Below are 24758 nucleotides of genomic sequence, written 5' to 3' on the forward strand. Positions count from 1 at the left end.
TGGGATTAGTGCATCGTTGTAATATATTTTGAGGTTTGCTATCAACGACTCGTATAGTGGAATTGTTACATGTTCTTCATCCACGCTATACGTATATGGCTATTATTTGAGGTCTGTTATTAATGACTTGTATAGTGGAATGCTTTATGTCCTTCATACATGCTTTATTTATATATTGCCTATTATTGGAGGTGTGGATTTGATCCTTATCATTTGCACATTCATATTTAGATTGAAATAATTATGGCCAGTTTTGGTGTACCAATTGTTTAGTTGTTACCTTACGTATGTTACCCTGTTACTTAAATATTTTTGTTGGTGTTCATGCGTTTTGAATAGTATTTCATACAGTCAAATTGAATATGCTTGGTTTTGGATCTGTTAAAGAAAAAGAGAGAAATGAAAGAAACATAATCACGCCAGTATGATTTACTGTTTAATTGTGCCACCACAAGTGGCTTACCATACATGTATGCGATGACTCTGCCACGGCCAATAAATGTCTCAACACCTACTTAAATCGTCTGTACTTTTCCCTTTATTTACTGGCGTTCCATATAATTTATACATATGAAAGTCTGTATTTTATCAATGCCCTTTACATTGGTATTAATTGACATATAATACTGCTTCTGTGTTGGCATATGAGCAATAGTTAGTGCAAATGCTAATTAATTTGTAACTAATTAAGTTAATTCATTCCAATTAGTTCCAATTGGATCCAGTTGGAAACCAATTGGTTTCAACTGGTTCCAGTTGAAACCAGTTGCCTCCAATTGGTTTCAACTGGAACCAATTGAAACCAGTTGCCTCCAATTGGATTCAATTGGTTTTAATAGGGAAATTGGAACAACTGGAACCAATTGACACCAATTGCCAACTGATTCCAGTTGCCCAATTGGTTTTAACTGGAACCAATTGGAAACTGGTTTTCAATTGGAACCAGTTGGTTTTAACTGGAACCAATTGGCAACTGGTTTTCAATTGGAACCAGTTGTTCCAATTTCCCTATTGAAACCAGTTGGCCAACTGGTTTCAATTGGTTTTGCCCTAATTGGTTTTAACTGGATTTTGGTCCTGGGTAGTCTCTAGCTTGTCACTTTTAGGTTTGAGAACTTCAGATCTGGGGAGAGAACGAACTTTGTTAATTGCCAGTTGGACTGCCCTGGCCCCGTGGCCCCTGGCACAGAGATGTTTCTGCAAATTCCTGGCATGGAAGGAAAAATCAGGGTCCTCGGAGCAGATACGGCGAAGTCTGAGGGCTTGACTGTAAGCGATGCCGGTTTTGCAGTAACGGGGGTGGCAGCTGGATGAGTGGAGGTACTGGTGGGTATCTGTGGGTTTAGAGTATAGGGTAGTGGTGATAGCTGTTAGACTTTTTCTGGACTGTTACATCAAGGAAGTGGGTTTCCTGTTGGGAGAAATCAGAAGTGAATTTGATGGTCCTGTGGAAAGAATTGATGTGGTCAATGAATGTATGGAGGCTATCTTCATCCTAGACCAAAAGCTTCGGTCTCTGTTATGTTGGTTGTTCAGCTGAACTCCGTTGGCTTCACTCACCAAATACAGAGACCGAAGTTCTAGCGCGATCTGTACAGGGGACTCAATGGCCATATGTTTATGTACTTAAGATCGGATAAAACGGGGAAGTGAATTTGCGCGACAGCCGAGGTAAGTCACTGTTTTTGTTCCTTTTAACTTGATTTTTCTCCGTTTTTTGGCAATTAATGCCAAGAGGGAATATTAATTTGCATTTTGGTCGCGTTAATTTTCAAATTTTTTATTCATTAAAGACAAAAGTTGAAGAGCCCCGACGGGGGGATTTTGCATTGCAAGTCCCCTAATGGTGGCTGCACGCTAGCGAGCCGTCTGTGTACGAGGAGAAATAAAAAAAAAAAAAAAAGTTAAAAAACTCCTCGAAACAGACGGCTGCCAGCTGTCTATCTTCATCCCTGTTTTTTTAATCAGAATATAAAATGACAGATATCATGAGATGTAGAACAAGTCTAAGATTAAAAAACCGTTTGAACCCGTGAAAAATCTCGAGCGGTTTTTGAGATATGAGTTAAAAGAGCCGAAAATGGGTCTATTTTGTCAATTTTTTTACGCCGGAATAGGGGATTTGCCACGGTGCGCGTTTTAAGTGAACACACCAAGATCTGTGATGTCACAGTCCCGGGGGGGCCACTTACATTGACGAGTGGATACCATGCGCGACCAAAAAAACACGTAAAAATGATGTCTTTTTCACGATAGGGCACGTTACGTACGTAACTTGATAAGGGTGTCAAAAACACAAAAATAATGAAAAAAGGGTGTCTATTTCGCTAGGGCAATTACGTGTTTAGGGTCGAATTTGCGAGGATGATAAAACAAAATTAAAATGTTTTATAAAGGATGTCCTTTTTGCCCCAACACTTTGTGTTTAGAGTCCAATTTGCGCGAGGTAACCCGTAACAATAAAACATTCCTGTTCTTGTTTAGGGGTTCATTTCAGGGAATATTTGCCAAGAGTATCGTTTTGTTTCCAATACTTGTTAAGGGTAGGGTTTCACACGCCAATACTTGTTAAGAGGTGCATTTTCAGAATATGGAAATTACGTGTTTAGGGTGCTTTTCGAGACCCCATGGTCGCGCATGGTATCCACTCGTGAATGGAAGTGGCCCCCCCGGGGTCACAGTACACGCACAACTCCCTCATTACTTAGTACTTATTTCACTTATATTCTCACTTTTATAGACTCTATCACAAGGTGAGGTGTTCTCTTTATGAGAGGACAAGTACAGAGGTTTCACGACATTATATCATTGATGAATCGTTTGTCATATGATTAGAATAAGCAAAAAGAGATGTTTTGGGGTATATTTTCAGCGTCCAAAAGGGGAAAGTTGTTCATCTGTGACATATCATAGATCTTGGTCGCATTGCCAATGGGAGGATCTCCATAGCATTAGTGATCTCGACATTCAAATGCTCATAACTCTTCTATTGCTAGTCCTATTTTACTCAAACTTTTGTTGATATTCTTTGATTTTTCTGCTTTCACAAAAGCTAACTTGCTCCAAGAGTTTCATTCGATCATATCTCCTTTATTTTAATCAATGTACTTATTGGTCGCTAGAGATGAGCCACAAGTTCTGCTATCCTTAGGCTTGGCCTGGTCACGTCAGTAACATTTTCTCACGTTTTAGCATTTGACTTCGAGAAAATATTGAATGCTTGAATTTGAAGAAGGGAAAAGGAGGTTACAATTCTCCGATTTAAAATTCAAAGTCCAACATTATTAAGGTACTGAGTGAGTAAATTATAGTAAAATGGAGTGAGGTAAGGCCTTAGTCGTTGGTAATATTATGGCAAGTCCCACATATTCATATTTGTGTAAGTTAATTTGTAACAAATGACGGATAGTGTACTTAAATGGAGCTGGAGATATAGAAAGTGAAATGGGAATTAGCCTACGTCATGACTAGAGTGAAAATAGGGAAATAAACAAGAGATGGCAGTAGATCTACAGCGATTCCACTCATTATATTTGCATGAAAGGAGGTGTTGAAAGTGTGAGGCCGGGCGGGAGAAGTGCCCATTGCAAAATAAAAATTTCGGACACTTGACTGGTCTTCACTTTATTAATTGGACCAAAACAAAAATATATAATCATTCATTGAATCAAATAAAAATCATGTCTATTTCTGAAGTACAAATGTTGAATATTAATGTCATTAAAAAAAGGAATTGAAAAAATATGACCAGTAGATCATGTAGGCCCTAGATCTAAACCGTAAACGGAAATTATTTACTTATCATCTCATCAGCTCAGTGGCAAATTGTCCATAGTCTGGACTGGAGTGCCCACGGGTACATTACCGGTACCGCCGCCGTGCACAGGATAACCACTGGCACGGCACTTGCAATGGCTTGTTATATTCACTCGCGTTCGTAATCACTCGCGTCGCGTTGGTAATCACACGCGTTTTTTATTTTTGGCGATTTTTTTTTCATTTCGGTGCGATTTTTTTTTCTAACGGTGTCTTCAATGGGACAAACACGCTGGGAAAATAAAATGAAATTGAAATTCGAGTTTCGTTTTAAGCCGGCAAGTGCCTTAAATAAGATGTACTCGACTACTGTTTTTACATAACAAACAAGCAAATCTGCCATGTGGCTCAACTAACTTAGAATAGATCCGGACTTCTACTGTGTCTTATACGATGACTCCGAGTCGGAACTTGCCATATCTGCCACATCGATATTACATCGTATCATTCCCATATGCGGACATGCCTGCATGCAATGGCCCCAAGGCGGCCGGACCCGGCCGCGGTCGGACACGACTTGCATCGGTAGCATGGAACAAGCTAACGTGAGTCGAGCTGAGTTAGATCCCACGTTACATATGAGACGCCGATTGTACCAATATTATATAGAACAATTATTTGTTACATAATCATTATTCATTAAATAATAACTATTATTTATATATAATTTACATTCTATTTGTAAATAATTACTATTATATAAAATAACATTTCTAATTATTTATATATAATTCCAAATAATACTTCATTATTTGTAAATAATAATAGTTCGACATTCTATTATTTATAAATAATGATTATTTATAAATAATGGGATATTCAAACAAAAATGTTGTTTATAAATAATAAAACACGATGAATTTTCATTATTTATAAATAATGGGAAACTCAACAAATTATTTATAAATAAAGAAATGTGCACTGGCATTGTTAATGGATAATTATCATTTACAAATAATAGAAAACTCGACAAACTTATTTATAAATAATAAAAAAACGAATTGCAATTATTCATAAATAATGAAGTATGCAGTGTCATTATTTATAAATAATGAAACACAAAAATTATTATTTATAGATAATGAAAAACAAATAATCATTATTTATAAATATTGGAAAGTCGAACTATTATTATTTACAAGTAATGAAGTATTACTTGGAATTATATATAAATAATTAGAAATGTTATTTTATATAATAGTAATTATTTACAAATAGAATGTAAATTATATATAAATAATAGTTATTATTTAATGAATAATGATTATATAACAAATAATTGTTCTATATAATATTGGTACAATCGGCGCCTCATATATAACGTGGGATCTAACTCAGCTCGACTCACGTTAGCTTGCTCCATGCTACCGATGCACGTCGTGTCCGACCGCGGCCGGGTCCGGCCGCCTTGGGGCCATTGCCGGGGCCATTGCATGCAGGCATGTCCGCATATGGGAATGATACGATGTAGTATCGATGTGGCAGGTATGGCAAGTTCCGACTCGGAGTCCTCGTATAAGACACAGTAGAAGTCCGGATCTATTCTAAGTTAGTTGAGCCACATGGCTGATTTGCTTGTTTGTTATGTTAAAACAGTAGTCGAGTACATTTTACTTTAAGGCACTTAATTGCCGGCTTAAAACGAAACTCGAATTTCAATTTCATTTTATTTTCCCTGCATGTCTGTCCCATTGAAGACACCGTTAAAAAAAAAAAATCGCCAAAAATTCAAAACGCGAGTGATTACGAACCCGCACGCGACGCGAGTGATTATAAACTGCCCTTGCAATGCCTTTTAGTGCGGTTTCCTTTAAACTAGCGATAGCTAAAGATTTTATGTAAGATAAGCTTTGGATATGAAACTTACCAAACGATATGAAGCCAATTTCAATTCCTCTCTGTCTTTCTGGTACTTTATATCAAACATTTTTCTTGATGTTGAAGCAGGCATGCAGCCGATTCGCTGGTTTACTCTATACGCACTGAGAGGGCGCGCGATATTATTTAATAAACTTGCTTGTTTCCGCTTGTTTCCGTCGTTTACGTCAGATCAGCTGTACTACTGGTTGCGTTCTAGGCGCTCCGCATTTTTTCGCTGTTCAGCGTTATTTTATGATGTAGCGCCATCAGCGATTATACGTGAGATGCCTGTTGATTTTTTTTGGTACAATTTCCTATTATGCGCCGGCGACTTGAATCTAGACTGTTCGATAGGAAAAATTCGCATTTCGATTGTTGTTTGCCTAATTTCCACCGCAGTATTAAGGATCGGACGGAGTAACTGGCTGAGATTTGGAGGTAAGCGTTTAAAATCCCTTTTTATTAATAAGATAGAGCACCAATTTTAAAACTAGATTACATTATAAGATTTAGACGAATAAATTTAGTGCACTGTAAAGATTTAGGCGTGTTTCATATTCACACATTCTTGGTGATGAATGAAAACGTCAAAGTTCATTATGAAATGACATGCGTTGTGCGAGGTTAGTACAACTAACCTCGCAATTAGTCGCATGCTTGTGTGAGTGGGAGTGTTGGGACTGTATACAATGCCGGATAGATCTGGACCATTTCTGCACAGCGATTTGGAGATCGCTGATTGGTCAATCATGTCATGACTACGTGGTCGCCAAAATAATTACTTCGGACCGCGTACGGAAGTATCGATAGCGGTAACGATATCCTGTCACATTGTATACGGTCTTGGTTCGTGATTGGATCGCTCCAGCTCAGTGTAGGTCTATTGATCGAATATTATCAAGACGCTGCAATTTATTTTATGCATATTCAAGCGACGCTCCAAAAGGCAATGGCTGGATGACGTAATTTAATAAGGGTCTTTGTTCTGAAAACGAGCGTACACTCTTCAACAGCACGCATTTCCCATTCAGTCGGCAGAAATGTTGGATGTTTTGGAGAGTGCCATATTAGAAAGGGTGTCAAATTTTCCGCCGTGGCCATTCCAGTTTTTCTTGCGATAGATTGAACAAGTGCGATCTCGGCAGCGATATTTCTGGTGGAAATCACTTCCCCCTTATCAGATTGTCTGTCTTGAAAAGAATAAAGATTTACCATCATCTTCATTTTACAGTCACCATGATCTCCAAAAGAGTGGAGGTATCACCTAATAGAGAGAGAGAGAGAGAGAGAGAGAGAGAGTGATCTCATTGTCAAAACATTTACAAGCAAAGTGTATCATTATCATGTTCTAGATAGATGACACAATATTATTTTAACCCTTTGCCCACCACGGACACCCTCCTGCGCCGCATTAATTTCAAGGTGCAACCTTTAGAGGGGTTTAGCATGGATGGACTCTGCTAATACAGCTCACTTAAGCTTTTGTTTGGAATTGGTTTAGTGTAAAGAAAAGCTTTGCGATGCACTCATCACTAATTTGTGTATGAACAATAGACTAATTGCACTTGGTTTGTATTGTGAATAGAATGTGGCTTGAATCTAACTTGGCTGTCTGCTCTCTGTGACTAGTTGAACAATGCAGGCAAAGAGTTAATAATCTTTTTTTTATTCTTTCTTCCCACCTTTCCTCAGAAGAAGGATGTGTATCGAAGATTTACTCGAAGGAATATTGTTTGCAGACGATGAATAGCATGATGCAAAGAACAACAAGACTTGTTTCATCTTGTAGACTTCAACTACAGGTGTTTGCAGCATGTCACAGTCACTCGCATACAGCAAGGCATAGTGTGTTTCACTTTCCTAGTCTAAAAACACATGGAGGAGAGGCTAATGTTTTGCATAATGGCAGAGTTTTTAAACGGAATCTGTCAGCATTATCACAACGTAGATCAGAGTCAGACATTTGTAAACTCCAAAGAGCTCTTTGCAGGAATTTGAAACAAAGCTCGTCATTGCTATGTCAGATGAACCAAGTTAATTGCATATGTTTCGGTCCAAGGAGATTCAAGGATAGTAGACAGATGTTGAATAGACCGGTACATCATCATTTCTCAACAATAGCTTCATATTCTGTACTGAATGTTTGCCGCAAGAGAAGATATAACCAGTCTGCAGTCACTAGTGCCTTCACATGTTGCAGAGTTCAAAGGTATGGATCCAGTGCTGTTGGAAATGAGACCGGTGATCCCCTCTCACCTAAGAGCCCACAGTTCAGATGCTACATGGATCATCTGAGAAATGAGCACCAGGCCATCTCAGATAGACTTCAGGTTAGTACCATTCTCTTTCCTGCAGTAGTATTGAGAGGAATCTAACATTTTATTTACCTGTTCAGGGATCTGTTTCATTAAACTTGTTTTAAACAAATCTGCAAAGCTAATGAAATCCTTCAATGTGATTGGCTGGTAGTAAATTTGTTATTGAAATGTTCATTATAATAAGTCTTAATGAAATGGGACAGAGACCCGTTTCCACAAACAGTTGGAAACATTAATGCAACATGCGTACAATCCTTGATTGTGATTGGTTGCTGATCGAGCCATGTTTAAATTCAAATTCAAATATATATTCAACACTCATCATAAAAACACATTACAATATTATAGAAGTAGAACATAAAGGGAGATGAATATAAGATATAGAATGACAAAACACAAGGTATAAACATAATGAGAGTCTCGGGGTTAGCAGAAAGGAGGAGATCCCTTTCATAATTGCTACCCCCAACAAAATCCTAAAATTGAAAGTGGTAGATGTACATAAAAAATACTACACATAAGAAACTACACTGAGCCACCGGTAGTGGTAGAGTGCACGCCTCATGAACGGGAGGTCGTTCAATCCCCGATCGAGTCATACCAAAGACTTACAAAAAATGTGACCTTCTGCCTTCTTGTTAGGCGCGCAGAATTTAGATTGGAGAAGGGTAATAATAACATTATCATGTTATGTAGGGCCCACTGGTAGAGCAGTTTCCTAACTGAAGTGGCTACCCTGGGTAAATAAAACATTATTACTATTACTTATTATAGATATAAGATACAGCAGTTATATTTTCCCTTTTATTGTTTTGTTTGTTTTAATAGGGAGGGGAGCCGTTGTCAGACTCTAAACAGAAGGAGCTCAGGGGATCCATGATGGAGCTTGGTGAGATCCTTGAGAAATGGACCGAGCTGATTTCAATGGAAGAAGAGAACAATGAAATTCAGCATCTTATCCAAGGTAAGTAGTGGTCATGATTTAAATGTGATTTTAGAAAAATATGAAAAATAAGGATAAATTTGTGATATCAGCTGGCATTCTGATAGCTAAAACTAACAGTGATTTTAGTCAATGCTTCTGTGGAATGCAAGTGTTCATGTCCTCCTGCAGTACACGTATCCATGACAGCTTATTTCCAATCGTCAAATTGCAAACTCGTCTACTATCGTTTGGTCTACCATCAGTTAGTCCACTCACCAAATGGTCTACTTTCATTTTAATAGTCTAATGCCATTCTGTCTAATAACCAGTTGGTCCAATAGCCATATACCATTTGGTCTAATTGGACTAAGTGTTAAATTGTGCAAAGTGAATGAAAGTAATATGGATACTAGACCAACTGGTTATGAGACGAAATGGTCATAGATGAAATGGTGATTAGGTGAAGTGATGATTGGACTATTTTTGTTTAATGGACCAAATGGTTGTTTGACGAAATGTTGATGGATGGAATGGCATTAGACTAAATGAAAGACCATGTGGTGAGTGGACGAGTTGGCAAATACCATAATAGTAACTTTTATGCAATGGGGCACTGCTGTTCTTTGCGACCATTTTCTCCTGACTGATTGGAAGTTTCAATAGGGCCGTCTGCACCAGCCCGAGTTTTCAAATTAGTGCGCGATTTCTGATCCGGTAAATTATCCCGATCTGAAAAATCTCAAAATTATTTGTAATGGAGACGCAATCTCGCTGGATTAATCTCGATATTGCAATCCCAAGTCAACTTTGGATTATTTGCAAAATAGTGCGCTATTTTCCGAATTATCCCGCTAATTTGCCGGTGCAGACGCACTCGGGATTATTTATTCATGGCGTCATACCATAATGAGTCGATGCCTCGCTCGAGCAAGAATCGCTCTTCTTGGGATAGTGGACACGGGGTTTCTTGAATCTCAAGATTAATCACGAAGAGGGCCGATTGGGCTAAAATCTTGAGATTAAGGAAACTCTGGCTTGTGCAGCACCGCCTATTGAGATTGCATTATATGGACATCTCATGCTTGAGTGAACCTTGAATTTATTCTGTTAATCATTAGATGGTCATGATAAAGAGATGCAGGATCTAGCTCTGTCTGAGAAGGATCAACTTCAGGATAGGATTGAAGATGTATCACAAGAGGTAAGACCAAGAAAATCTCAATAGGCTCATTTTTATCTTAGCCATTGTTTTTATGATGAGCTATTTTAAAAGAAGTGATGTTTATTTCTGGCTGCTCTTAAACCATTCATTACGTAATGAATAATTATGTAAAGTTCAAAATTGCCTTCTATTGAGTTGTAAAGCAGTTCTTTAACTGAATTGAATTACCCTCCATTTTTTTTACTGATTGTTCAATAAAACGTGAAATAAGTAAATATTTTCCTTTGTTTCGAAGTGAAATTATTGACATGAATTTATATGGGATGAAAATAGTCCATTAGGATAATTTTTCAGCAATTCCTATTGTGGATTATGGTCAAACATACTTTTTGCTTTGATACAATATAAATTTTCATGATATAATTCTGACCTGATTTGGCAGATGCTAATTATCATTTTATGTAATTATTCTTATTGTCATACAACTCAAATGCTGTTTCAAGGGAGAGGGCCAACAGTACGCAAGGCATTGGAGTGAAGGGTTTGCACCACAGACGTGGGCCAGTTTCATAAAGAGTTACAAGTGTTGTAACTTTGCCATTATGGCAACTACCATGGTTACCTTGACTTTGATTGGCTGCTGAGCCATGTTATCATGGTAGTTGCCATTATGGTAAAGTTACAACAGTTGTAACTCTTTATGAAACAGGCCCTAGCATTTAATCTTGTCTGATCCATTAAAAGTGAAAAAAGTGCCCTAGATGCTGTAACGCAAATCTTTCAATTGAACTTGGACCGATTTTCATGCTCTATTGCATATATGTTGTGATCATTATAACAGCAATCAAGCCAGCAAATATATTGTATACTCTGCGCTATGCCATTTGCTCTGATGAGAATGGCTCTGCTCTAAATTCCACATACTAATCGATTGACCATCTTCAACCCTAAGTTTAACACTATACCCTAACCCTAACATACATGTATAACCCCATTGCAACCATAACCCTAACATCTGAGATAAAATTAATCCCGGAGCAATTGTCGCAGGAGCAAATGTCGTGTCACTGCATAATCAAGCCATAAATAAGATCATGAGCATTTGACCAGCGATCAAGCTAGCAAATCTGGGCTCCGTTGCATAAAAGTTTGTAGTGTTGTTGAAATAACATAAGAGCCAATGTAGACAACAGATATAATGAGATTCAGTCTTGACTCTCTGAGTCCAGTTTAATGTCTGATTCAATGTTGTACATTTAGGTGTGGCTTCACTCAAGCACGATAGTGCAATTCAATAGCTCAAATTAAACATGTAAGATTACAATGTATGCAGTAAATAACCAGGTGGTGACCTGAATATCTTAACTGTTCATGCACAACATTACTTTGAATAAATTATAGTTGCATCAATAATTGTATACACAACATTGTTACCATCCAATGGTAAATTGCAGGTAATCCTTGATTTTGATTGGCTGTTGGTCGTTGTTACCATGGTAGTTACCATTGGATGACAAAGATATCATAATACTTTTTATGCAACGGGGCCCCAGTGTATGATCAAACCATAAGGTTTGTGTGACAGTCCATTCCATCTCATTTCTTTTGTCTTTCCTCTATAGTTGGTTGACCTTCTAATGTCATCCGAAGAGACTGATGATAATGATGTCATAATGGAGTTTTCAGCAGGTGTGGGAGGTCAAGAAGCTATGCTGTTTGCCTCTGATATGTTTGACATGTATCAACGATATGCATATTACAGACGTTGGTCCTTTACAATCCTCGAGTACTTTACCTCAGATATAGGTTAGTAAAAGTTGTATTGTTTGGAACTGGAAAAATGTTGATGAAACGCTCCCCTGTGATAAAGGAGTCTTTGTTATGTATGAGTAGCATGATCATCATGGTATGTTATTTTGTTGACTCTGAGACGATAGCTCTTTTCTGTCCTTGATATTTTCCTCGGGTATCATATTGCAAAGCATGTTCAAGTCTTTTAAAACCAATTGACTGATTGCAAACTAAATCGCTAAATGGACTGACTAATCAAGACCAATGTTACATGCGCATTTTGTTCAACATACTAACCAGGAACCAATCAGAAGTGTTCTTTTATATTTACAGGTACTTCTTTTTCTTTTGATCCCCTTTCCTTTCTCCATTTATCTCTTGATCCTGGCAATATGCAAGAATGTACGAATGTAGTCTTGGAAGTTTTAATTATACCTAAGATCAATGGTATACAGTATACAGGATATGTTTAAACATTGTACCGTAAAGAGTAATTTACAATGAAATGTATACTTGTTTTTGTAGTTGTGTAATTCCCATTCATTTCAGTTTGTTAACTAATGTGGAGAATTTAAATTAATACCATTTATCGACATGTATCTATCTATTCATCTATCAATGCCTGATCTTTTCAAATCAGTTTATCTGGATAAAACAGTTTCTATTACCGAAGAGACCACCCTGTCTAAAAAAATAGATAAATCAGTTACTTCAATTTTTTTCCTAGGTGGATTAAGGCATGCTACCGTTAGTATCACTGGTGATCAAGCTTATCGTCTTCTAAGACAGGAGGCCGGCGTCCATCGTGTTCAGAGGGTACCAAAGACAGAGAGACAAGGGCGTATACATACAAGCACCATGTCAATAGCGGTACTTCCACAACCTAAAGAGGTATAAACCAAGGGCGTATACATACTATTTCCATGTCTGTAGCGGTACTACCACGACATAAAGAGGTACAAAAACAAGGGCGTATATAAACAAGTACCATGTCAATAGCGGTACTACCACAACCCAAATAGGTATAAACCAAAGGCGTATACATACATGTACTAGTACCATGTCAGTAGCGGTACTACCACAACCCAAAGAGGTATAAACCAAAGGCGTAAACATACTAGTACCATGTCAGTAGCGGTACTACCACAACCCAAAGAGGTATAAACCAAAGGCGTATACATACTATTACCATGTCAATAGCGGTACTACCACAACCCAAATAGGTATAAGCCAAAGGCGTATACATGTACATACTAGTACCATGTCAATAGCGGTACTACCACAACCCAAAGAGGTAAAAAACCAAGGGTGTATTTATACTAGTATTATATCTATAGCATTACTGCCAAAATCTAAAGAGATGCAACCTAACAAGCACCATGTCTATAGTGGTACTACCACAGCCTAAACAGGTGCAACTTTCCACAAACAAAAAATATTTGAGAATGTTGGTAAAATAGCTTCAAAATGTTTTGAAAACTTTTTAGAACACTCTGAAATCATTTTGTGTTTGCTTAATACCCACCTCACTATTGTTTGTCTTATTGGTTAAAAGTTTTAGTTATCTTGCATTTGAATCTGTAGCAAGTAGGAAGTATTGTGACATCACTGTCATAGCATTAGTTTGCCTCTCCCCTTGTTAGCTACAGTATATACCTGTGCAGCTTAGAATACATGTAGTTATTGGCTAATTCTATGAAGTAAAAAATACCAGCCATTACTTGAAAATAAAAATAAAACTCTAATACCTTGGTCACATTTGCTCTATGGCAGCCATACGGCAAGTAAAGAACAGCCTTTTTAACATTTTTTTGTACCAGCTACATAGGTGGTGTGAATAAAAATGAATAAAACGGCTGTTTTTGACTCGCCGTACGGCCGCCGTAGAGCAAATCTGACTGAGGTACTAGTATTAGTTTCATATTCCTGTTGCATGGCCCGAATATACATAAAATGGATGTTTGGATTACTATAAATAATAAATTGTTCTAATTTCTGTTTTGGGCATAAAATTTTGTATTCCTTTCATTCTGAATTTTTACTCTTTTAACTTAGATTGATCTGAAATTGGACCCTAAAGATCTGAGGATTGAAACAAAGAAAGCTAGTGGAGCAGGAGGTCAGCATGTGAATACAACGGACAGTGCTGTTAGAATTACCCATATACCAACAGGTATTATATATCTACTACAGACAGTGCTGTTAGAACCACTCATATACCAACAGGTATTATATATCTACTACAGACAGTGCTGTTAGAACCACTCATATACCAACATGTATTATATATCTACTACAGACAGGTATTATACATGTATATACATGTGGGGGTTTTCTGCCCTAAGACTACGGTGCGTCCCAAAAAAAACTATACACTTTTGAAATAGCTGCCAAATAAAAAGTATATAACTTTGGGGGAAATACTTATATATATGGAAAGCCAATAAAGTCATCTTTCAAATGACATCAAAATGTTGGAAAACTATTCATGCTTGAGTGAGCACTAGCCACTTAAACAAAGGGTATGAAAATTAGGGTGGGCAGGAATTAGCCTCTCGGTTTCTTTCAGTTTTTGAGAGGCGAGTCCCTTGGAACTTGCAAACTTGAGGGTGTTGGGATGAATTAATGGTCATTCATTATCAATTTAAATTGTTAGAGCAAATTTCATGAATTATCAAATTGAAATTCCATGCATGAGTGAGCGTGAATTGCAAATCTTTAGTGCAGCATTTTAACTTTACAATGTGGGTCTCAGCAGTGTGTTTATTGGAGTCCGGAGAATGGGGGTAAGAAACGACTTCAATGGGTGAAGTAAGCTGATGCGAAAAGGGTCAACAGAACGTTTAGCCTCCCTCCTACAGGTCCGTCCCACCCCTCCTGTTGAGATGGAAGCTGATTGCTATTACATGTACGCATTAAGTGCAGAGTGGACTGTAAATTTGATAATAAATTCTGAAAATTAGGTCATCAACTTTTACCTATCAATCATTTAATCAACAATCTGTTAGTAAATCAACTCAGTCAATGTGATCAATCAAATATTCATCTTTTTCAATTAATTATCAATCAAACATTCAGCTTTTTCAATAAATCTTTTCATAAATCATCATCATTAGTCAAGTTCTTAATAATCATTCAATGGAAAAGAAAGACCCATCAACCATAAGTCACTTGGCATTTAAGTTTTAAATACCATCCAGGAGAAAGAAAGGGGGTGGAGGGCAGGCATGAGTACATGACATGTAATTTGTAAGAGAACACAAAGAAGAATGCCCCTTTAACACAGTCTTACCCTATCTCACCCCCTTGCATGTAACAGGTACCATCACATTACTCTGACTCTCACAACCACACTTGCTTAGATCCACATAATAAACTAAAAATGCTACACTAAAATTACAATTCCTGTTTACTCATGCATTACATTTCAATTTAGTAACTCATTAAATTTGCTTAAGAAACCAAAACTGATCTCAATTCATCAGTAATTTAGCATAACACCCTTAACTTTGCAAGTTTCAAAGAACTCACCTCTATAAAAAAGTGGAAGGCTAATTCCTGCTCACCCTAGCAAATGCTAGCCTCTTAGGAGGGGTGAAAGGGGTAGAGAGGGGGGGGGGGGGGTTAAGTGTTCTGTTGACCCATATCCCGTCAACCTACTTCCCCCACCTAAGACCCATCCCTATTCTGACTTCCATGAACACATTGCTGAGATCCACTTGAAAAAGTGAAAAATTGTATTTCATGTTCACTCATGCATTAAATTTCAATTTAATAATTCTTGAAATTTGCTCTAAAAAGTAAAAACCTAAACTGATAATGCTTGATCATTGATTTATCAAAACACCCTCAACACTGCAGCACGTTTGGTCACCCTATCCAAAAAACATGTTCATATCACACCCATTCTGAAATCTCTACATTGGTTAAAGGTCAACAATCGCATCATCTTCAAAATCCTTCTCCTTGTATTCCATGCAATTAACAGCTCTGCTCCACAGTACAATATTAATCTAATCAACAAATACACTCCTGTCAGGTCCCTACATTCATCCAACTCTGGTTCCCTAGTTATTCCCAAATCCGTTAAGACATGGGGGTTCGGGCTTTTGCTCATGCTGGCCCTGTTCTCTGGAATGATCTTCCCCTGGTAATCCGAGAATGCACTTCTATTGACACATTTAAACGTTACCTTAAGACTCGTCTATTCAATGATTCTTACTCTTAATTGTTCCTGAATCTATTACTATTATATTTGTACTTTTTCTCTTTCTTTCTTTCGCTGCGCCTTGTGCACTCTGCCGAGTGGATTCGGCGCATTACAAATCACATATATTATTATTATTATAAAAGAAAGGTCTGATGAAACACATGACCACCATCCCATGTTATCAATATTTTTTTAACGATACAGTCCTTTATATCAAACGTTAGAAGTTATCTTTATGAATCTTGAATATTTGGTGCATTATACATTATTTTGTCTCGGGTTTGTCAGGTTTGCTTTTATTTTGTTCAATGCTATGTTAATTATTGTTTTGCATCTTATGTCTTGTTTTAATTTTCAATCTTACTTCTTTTTAAGTTATTTTTTTTTAGGATCAAATGGAAGGACAGGTATATTTTGTAAATATCACTGAAATGGGCTTCCCTTCATTGAAAAAATTGTTTTGATTTTCACTTATTTTATTTGTGATTTTAATATGGAAAGTAAAAAAACCAAACAAACAATCAAAAACTAGGTGAGAGAAGTAGATGTGAACAATTGAGCATATAAGCAATCAAATTCAAGTTGCAGCATCTTCAACAAGTCTTTGACAAAAGATATATATTTTACTTCTTTCTTATGCCTATTTAGTTCAATTTTGTTTTGATCTTGAATAAGGTATCTCGGCTGAAAGTCAACAAGAGCGTTCCCAACACAAGAATCGTTCGATTGCCATGACGATGCTACAGACTCGAATCTACAACCGGATCCTTGAAGACCAGACCAACTCTGAAAGATCGATGCGTCGTTCACAGGTGGGCACAAGAGGGCGCTCTGAAAAGATTCGTACTTATAATTACCAGCAAGATAGGATCACGGACCATCGGATCAGTCGTAGTATCCATGGAGTAATTGAGTATCTACTAGGATCTGAACACTTAGATGAAATGATGGTTAGTTGTATGGAAGGCGAGGAGTGTCAGAATATACACGAAAGAATCCTAGAAGTTTATGATATGAGCAAAGAGAACTCAAGATAGGATCACGGACCATCAGATCACTCATAGTATCAATGGAGTATCTACTAGGATCTGAACTCTTAGGTGAGATGATGGTTAGTTGTATGGAAGGCGAGGAGTTGGAAGGGGGAGGGGTCACTGTTACTAGCAGGTAGACCTAATGGTCGTATACAGATTTCCCCAGAATTTCTCTATTGATTTGCCCATCTTACAGTACCCTAAACAAATATATATTTATTCCCTAAACTAAATGATGTCTCAAATGTTGTATTGTAATGAAAATGTGAAGCTTATATCCTTTCCATGAAATTTTATACCCTTTTTACTGGATGTGCTGATATTTTACTTGTTATTTTAAATGTGCATTGTGGGCAACTTACTTTTTGTAGTTGTCCTATATTGAACAAATTTACTTGAAATTAAAGCATCTTCAAAATGAATATTCTCTGTAGTTTTTCTTTGATTCCTTGTTTTATACATTATTTTCATCTATTTCGTCTCAAACATTATTATAATCACAAAATTATTAGATCGATTTTAGAATCAATTATTCTTTTTATTTGTACATGAAATTTCTAGGAATTTTCTTGCGGTACAAAAGAATTGGTCTCTTATGATTTGAAAGAAGGAATTATAAAAAGAAACCAAACAGATTGTGCGCCAAATGAATCCAGTTGAAACCTGTTTATCATCATTAACCTTCTGTCAGGGAAAAAATTTAATAGATTTAATTCCTTTGATTAGACATATGTTCTGACTTAGCCCTAATAAGACTAGGGGGCCCTCCTTGACATTTTTGGGATAAATCTGCCGCACAAATTTTTTTGACCGCGTCGTTCGCTGAATTTTTTACTTTCAAGTCTCGCGCAACTTTTGACACCAAAATTGCAACCCCCGGGTACGTGGTTCCAAAATTAGGCAACATTTTGTAAGTGCATGCAGACACAAAATTTCTCGAAAACATGAATTTGTGTACAAATCCAATGGAAATAGTATTTTGAGCCAAAATTCATGAATGTATCATTATTTTTCCTTTTACTGCTTAAAATCAATTAATTTCATCTTGTCTATGGTAACAATAAAAAACTAAAAGTCGAAAAACAAAGAAATACATAAGAAAATAGAATACAATAAAATATATACGAAATAAATGTGATGTTGATTTTTTTACAATAAATTTGATCAGATTCCTATAAAGAGTCTGTGAAACAATATTTAGCATTTTAGGGTCAGTATTTAGTTAATTAGAGCAAACAGTTGATTTTACGCATAAATTAGCCTAATTATTTAGCAATGAGATTTTTCTCAGAATTTGATCTCATAGTTTTATAGATTATGCCATGGGTAACGCGCGTGCCAATTTTCGTTGCGATAGCGTGATTGACGGCCGAGATCATAAGGGGGGCTGAATCAGCCTCCCCTCAGTCTTCTTAGGCGTCGAAATGGCCCAGTCTTTTTAGGGTTAAAAGAGAGTTCATGTGCTGGAAATATTTCGACCCCGGTTATGGTTTGTAAATGTGTTAGGAATATTAATTAAATCCCAGTCAGGTGGATGCCATATTTTATACAAGTGTTGGAAATATCAGTCTTTAATGCACAGGAAGTTCTCTTTTGTAACAGGAATATTTTACTTCATATGCTTTATGCACTCATCTATTCTTAACATTTTTATGAGTGCTTTCCTAGTTACGATAGGGTATAATAGGCAGTTGATTTTAGTTTATCAGGGAGAACCACCTAAAGCTAATACAGACCATAGATCTCCGTTTAGGCAGTAAAGGTTATCTGAGGGAGTCCACGTCGGTGACGAGACTACGAGCCCAGCTGCCGCCCGGTTCTCCATCGACATGCTATTCATGTCAATATCCGGGGCTCGAGCTCATCCGTAATCGTCGAAGTCCTATCTGAGGGGCATCGCCATCTGCGGAGCCCAGGGGACCGACTACCGGGGGCCAAGTGGAGCAACGCCAGACGGACAATGATTCTTCTTTATTCTGCCAAAGTTAAGTTATATTTATTTGTGATCATTTCCATATCCATATATATCATGAATGTTTATTTTCTGAAACAAACCGAAATCAGAGAAATGGTGGATGTATCATCATTAACCTTCAAACTATTAAACTTTAAACTATTAAAGGACAAGTCCACCCCAACAAAATCTTGATTTGAATAAAAAGAGAAAAATCAGACAAGCACAATGCTGAAAATTTCATCCAAATCGGATGTAAAATAAGAAAGTTATGACATTTCAAAGTTCCGCTTATTTTTAACAAAATAGTTATATGAACGAGCCAGTTGCATCCAAATGAGAGAGTCGATGACATCACTTACTCACTATTTCTTTTGTATTTCATTATATTAAATATGAAATATTTTTATTTTCTCATCATTGTCATGTGAAATGAAGTTTCATTCCTCCCTGAACACTTGGAATACCATTATTTTAATATTTTGTGCTTCAGGCAAGGAGGTCCTAATTGTCAAATTCGTAAAAAATGATATATTGTAAAATTCAAACAATAAAAAACAAAAGAAATAGTGAGTGAGTGACGTCATCGACTCTCTCATTTGGATGTAACTGGCTCGTTCATATAAATATTTTGTTAAAAATAAGCAGAACTTTGAAATGTCATAACTTTCTTATTTTACAACCGATTTTGATGAAATTTTCAGCATTGTGCTTGTCTGATCTTTCTCTATTTATTCAAATCAAATTTTTTTTGAGGTGGACTTGACCTTTAAACAGTTAAAATGACTTATCTGTTTGGATGGTCTTGAAGACTGCCTAATAAAGGTGGGGGGGGGGGGTTATGATGCATACACCCCCATGGTGGACGTATCATACCCCCCCCCCCTCCCCCTCGCTACATATCAGCATCAAAATTTGGCACACCTCTTAGTTCACATTTCTCACGTGAAGTAAAAGACTTTACATAGGCCTATATTGTAAATAAAAATAAACATCAAAAGTTTGTTTCATCCAAATTGAAACAATTGCACATATTTTTTGTTTGAATATCAGCAACTAATTCACTTGTTTGACTTGTTCAAATCAATAATTGTCTTCTTTTCAGTGTCACCAAGTCAACATTAATTCTTGATTGAATCGTGTAATGCAGGCGAGACCTGTCAGGGGGCGTTCCTCTTATTAATTATTTGTACAAAAATGTTTGCTTTTTCAGATCACAGCAGTTCATTCGATGGCGCTTTGATTTATCTGTCAGTATTAGCTTTTGATCTTTAATATGATTCATAGCTAATGTAAACATGGTAAAACAGAGATAACTCATTTCAAGAGGCCTTCACATAATGAAGAGGTTGGACATACATACACTATGGAATAGCTCTTTTGTTGATTCATCGCTATCATAAATTGAATCTACACCAGGGGGCCGTTTCATAAAGCTGTTTGTAAGTTAAGAGCGACGTTAAGAACAACTGGTGATCCTTTCTTACGCGCTAAACCATCTCCAATGAATATACCATTTACCACAATAAAGGATCACCAGTCGTAGCAAATAAGATATCTTGAGAGGGGTGGGGCAAAATGAGTTAAAAGTGACAATCCTTTCTCTTTAAAGGGGAATGAAACATTTGGAATAATTAGGCTTGTGTCGAAACAGAAAAATAAAAGAATAAGAACAAAGAAAGTTTGAGAAAAATCGGACAAATAATGAGAAACTTATGAGCATTTGAATATTGCAATCACTAATGCTATGGAGATCCTCCCATTGGCAATGCGACAAGGATGTGTGATGTCACATGTGAACTACTTTCCCTTTGATGGACTATAAAATACCCTCAAAATGTCTCTTTCTGCTTTTTCTTGTGGTGATACAAACTCTTTATCCATGATGTATTCTTTAAAAATCTGTATTACATGCCCTCCTATATAAAAAGAACACATGATCTACTGATAGATGTGATAAAAGAGGCAATTTAAGTGAAATATATACTAAAGTAATGGGGAGAGTTGTTCACAAGTGACATCACACATCTTTGTCGCATTGCCAATTTGAGGATCTCCATAGCATTAGTGATCGCAATATTCAAATGCTCATAACTTTCTCATTATTTGTCCGATTTTTCTCAAACTTTCGTTGATCTGTTTCTTTGATTTTTTTTTCCACACAAGCTATCGTGTTCCAAAGGTTTCATTCTCCTTTAATGAAAATATCTATAGAGTCTAAACCTACCTTCTTGTCCGTTTCTTTTTTCTTTCTTTCTCTCTCTCTTTATTTATTTCTTTTGTTCTTTCTTTCTTTCCTTCCTTTCTTCTCCTCCTCCTCCCTCTTCTTCTTCTTTTTCTTCTCCTCCTCCTCCTTCTTCTGTATTCCATTTCCTTACTCCCCCTTTAATTTCTTTATTTCTTTCCCTACCTGAAAATCATAAAATTGAAAAATTACAAGAATAAAATTATATGCAGTTAAATGATAAACCTCTTAGACTAACAGAGAGGAGGAGGAGACTTGCAAAACATGTCTCAAGAATTATTATGTTCTTGAAAATGCAATATCCTGGTAACCTAATGGAAGACGGAAAAGCTCGAGGCTGTCCCAAGCATCCGTGGCAACAGACTTTCTTCAAAGACTTAGAGTTGACCCATATCTTTATACCAATCTCTTGGAGGTTAAAGCGGTCACAGATAATGATAGCTTGTTACCTATAAATGCACTACACAGGAGGGACTAAGTGGTAAGTAAAAAAAACAGGAGTAATTCTGCACCTGATATCCCCTCCCTACCTCCTATTGGCGCCTAATGCGGTCCAAAGTATCACTATTCATATTTAGTAGTTTATTTGATATTCTGATACGAATGCTATTTGCTCATCAGCATCATATCATAAAAACAAATATTAATATTGCTCTGATCAGATAAGGAGAGCTATAAGTGTTGTTAATAATTGTCAGATAGAGTCATATTCTGTTGCTGATAAATTGTGATCTGAATCTGATTCTGCAGTTCTTCATTTCAAGTCTAGGTGTAAACATTCAGATTTTAAATAATTGTGAACAGGTAATGTAACTTCTAAATTTTCAAATGATCCATCTTAAAATAGTAATTTGTAATTATAATGGGATGGGAGATGATTATGTTATGCTGAAACACAAGGTACATTAGCTAAAGTAGAGGGTTTTTTTTAATTATCAAGTTTAGCTTTTGCATTAGTGTTGACATATACGAGAGGATTGATGGGTAAGGTATATAACTTATTTCTTGCCATTGAAGCTTATTTTAATTTCATTTCTTCTGAAGCTTTTAACCTCACATCTCTTACATTTTTACTTTTTCCAGAGCTAAACAATCATCAGACATCACATCATGGCATCAAGATTTCCAGAAGGAAACCAAGTTCAACTCCGACCAAGAAAAGGTCATGACATGAAATGGTCATGTGACAAGCATGGTGAGCCAATCAAATTTTACTGTAAGAAACACAAAATTCCTATATGTCATCCATGCGCTACCAAAGATCACAGTCAGAAACCATGTGAGCTAGACGACATCGAGGATGTCATCTTCGAAAGGAGGAGACAGCTAGATGAAAAACGGCCAAAAGTTCAAGAACTTCAGAAACAATTGGACGCCCTCAACACGAAAATAAAGACTGTGTCAACGTCTGGAAGTACTCATCTTCGGACAATTAACAACAACATTCAAGATTCATATCACGACAAGATCGATTCTGTTGGAGAAAAGGAGAACAGGATGATTAGGGTTATTAACGAGGAGGCAGATGAGGAAATAAGACTCGTAAATGAGAAGAGAGAAAAACGGATCAAGGATTGCAACATCGAGAGAGAAAATGAGCGACAAATCATCAAAGACAAAGAAGCAAAACTTCTAGCAGATGCAAAGAAAATCAGCGAAGTTGTTTCTAAGAAGATCAAAGATCTTGCTAATAAGAATCAGCATGTAATAAACACTGTAAAGAACATTGAATCAACCATCAAACGTATAAACCAACATGATAAAACATTGGTGAATGAAGCTCCTCAAGTACTTGCATCTATTGATGAAAATTTAAGTTTGATTGTTCATCAAGATGTTAGCGATTGTCTTGACCGAATACAGAATGAAGTTGAGAGAATGAAGTTTGCTGAGGGGGGAGTAGGTGGAGAATACTATGGTAGAATTGATGGGTATATCGGTAAATGGGAACTTGTCAAGTCAATCCACATTCCATCGGTTGTTAATGAGCCTTGTGTGCGTGGTTTAGTCAGTGATGATGAGATATGTGTGCAAGACGTAGATAACAATGACATGTATATTACAAACATCAACACTCAACACACAGAGAAAGTCATTGATGGAGGTGTGTGGATTACATCATGTGCGCCCATAGACAGTAACGTAATAGTATGTGGTAAGAGGAGAGGTGAATGCACGGGTGACAGGTTGGATGGATGCATCACTCTCTATGATAGACAGAGGAAGGTGATTAGAGACATCAGCATACCAAGGAATGGAGACGGTAAGAGTGTGTATGTTGATGTTGACAGGGATGGGATGATCATCGCTGGTCAGTTCAATCAGTCTAATATCTACATCATCAATCCTGCTGATGATAAGATAGTAAACACTATTACGACGCAGGGTAAGAAGGTGTGGGATGGGATACAAGCCTTGTCATCAGGTGATATCGTTGTGGAGACAGGTATTGGTGAATACACTGTCATCTCACGATCAGGAGAAGAGAAGGCTGTCATACACGGTAATAAGTGGTACGGCCCACAGTGTCGCGTTGACAAACTGACAGACACACTCTACATCACGTACAGGGATGCATTTCGTAATCCCATCGCAGTTGATCAGGTGTCACGTGATGGTATCATCCAGGCAAGGAGGATCGTGGAATACGTGAAATCAGATCGCTCTCCACTTATCAGCCTTTGTCTCGTTACTCCTTCTGGTAACCTTGTAGGATGTGATAGGGACAAACTTCATCTTTACAAGAAGACATTCATTTTGTAAATGATCAAGTATTTCAATGAATGATTAAAAATTAATATAAACGATATACTTATTTCAAATTTTACTTTCATTTTAATTCACGTCCCCCAACATGAATACATTCATAATGCGCGTGTTGACGGTGTGAATGTTGTATCAATATACAGGTGCAACGTATTGGAGTGTTGTAATAAACTTGCCATCGATTGCAGGTCAATTTTTGTTTTCAAAATTAATTGAAAGTCGTGCATTTAATTGAAAATTTGCAATTGATTGTTGGCAGTGGCGTACCTAGGATTTTCCAAATTGACAAGCAAAAAAAAAAAAAAAAAAAAAAAAAAAAAAAAAAAAAAAAAGCTCGTCAGGGGGGGGGGGGGGGGGGGGGCAAAGATACGCTTTTGCATGGGTTGTGACTCGTCAGGGGGGGCAGAGTGCCCCCCCTGCCCCCCCCCCCCCGTAGGTACGCTAGTGATTGTTGGTCAGCTTATGTTATAAACAAATATGAAATGATTTGCTTTGGTTAAAATTGATCTATCAATTGCTAAATTTGCATATGAAATTTGCAATTGATCGCAAATATTTTCTTGTGTCTTTAATACAAAACGCAGTGATTAATATTTAGCCGTCTAGATTTATATTTTTATTGAAATGTATAATTGTACTCGTAATTAAATTTAAAAAAAAATAAATAAAGAAAAAAT

At 36.9% G+C, this 24758-nt stretch overlaps 2 protein-coding genes across 8 annotated transcripts; both read left to right on the forward strand.

Annotated features, from left to right (window-relative positions):
- The first annotated feature begins 479 nt into the window (after window positions 1-479).
- LOC129263948 (peptide chain release factor 1-like, mitochondrial) lies at window positions 480-17538 on the forward strand. 7 transcript variants are annotated; one of them, XM_064101315.1, is made up of 8 exons: window positions 480-634; window positions 7369-8006; window positions 8823-8958; window positions 10038-10120; window positions 11704-11887; window positions 12600-12763; window positions 13928-14045; window positions 16758-17538. In XM_064101315.1, the coding sequence occupies exons 2-8, from the start codon at window positions 7419-7421 to the stop codon at window positions 17117-17119; spliced, it is 1635 nt and encodes a 544-aa protein (XP_063957385.1). In that variant the 5' UTR covers window positions 480-634; window positions 7369-7418; the 3' UTR covers window positions 17120-17538. The 7 variants fall into 7 exon arrangements, with proteins under 7 accessions (XP_063957385.1, XP_063957384.1, XP_063957379.1 ...); XM_064101314.1 differs by having other exon boundaries at window positions 480-550; window positions 7262-8006; XM_064101309.1 differs by lacking the exon at window positions 480-634 and adding an exon at window positions 2931-3166.
- Window positions 17539-19960: 2422 nt separating this feature from the next.
- LOC129283880 (uncharacterized) lies at window positions 19961-24366 on the forward strand. The gene is made up of 2 exons (XM_064100601.1): window positions 19961-21796; window positions 22399-24366. Exon 2 carries the CDS (start codon window positions 22426-22428, stop codon window positions 24076-24078), a length of 1653 nt encoding a protein of 550 aa, XP_063956671.1. The 5' UTR covers window positions 19961-21796; window positions 22399-22425; the 3' UTR covers window positions 24079-24366.
- Window positions 24367-24758: the final 392 nt, after the last annotated feature.

The sequence above is a fragment of the Lytechinus pictus genome, chromosome 6 (genome assembly GCF_037042905.1).
Source record: "Lytechinus pictus isolate F3 Inbred chromosome 6, Lp3.0, whole genome shotgun sequence".
In the NCBI taxonomy this organism is placed as follows: Eukaryota; Metazoa; Echinodermata; class Echinoidea; order Temnopleuroida; family Toxopneustidae; genus Lytechinus; species Lytechinus pictus.

Bases quoted from the DNA above. Each gene is read 5' to 3' on its own strand.
- LOC129283880 (XM_064100601.1), top strand. From the start codon at position 22,426: ATGGCATCAAGATTTCCAGAAGGAAACCAAGTTCAACTCCGACCAAGA.
- LOC129263948 (XM_064101309.1), top strand. From the start codon at position 3,103: ATGTACTTATTGGTCGCTAGAGATGAGCCACAAGTTCTGCTATCCTTA. The intron at 8,007-8,822 runs GTTAGTACCATT...TTGTTTTAATAG, and splicing joins CCATCTCAGATAGACTTCAG to GGAGGGGAGCCGTTGTCAGA. The intron at 11,888-12,599 runs GTTAGTAAAAGT...TTTTTTTCCTAG, and splicing joins GTACTTTACCTCAGATATAG to GTGGATTAAGGCATGCTACC.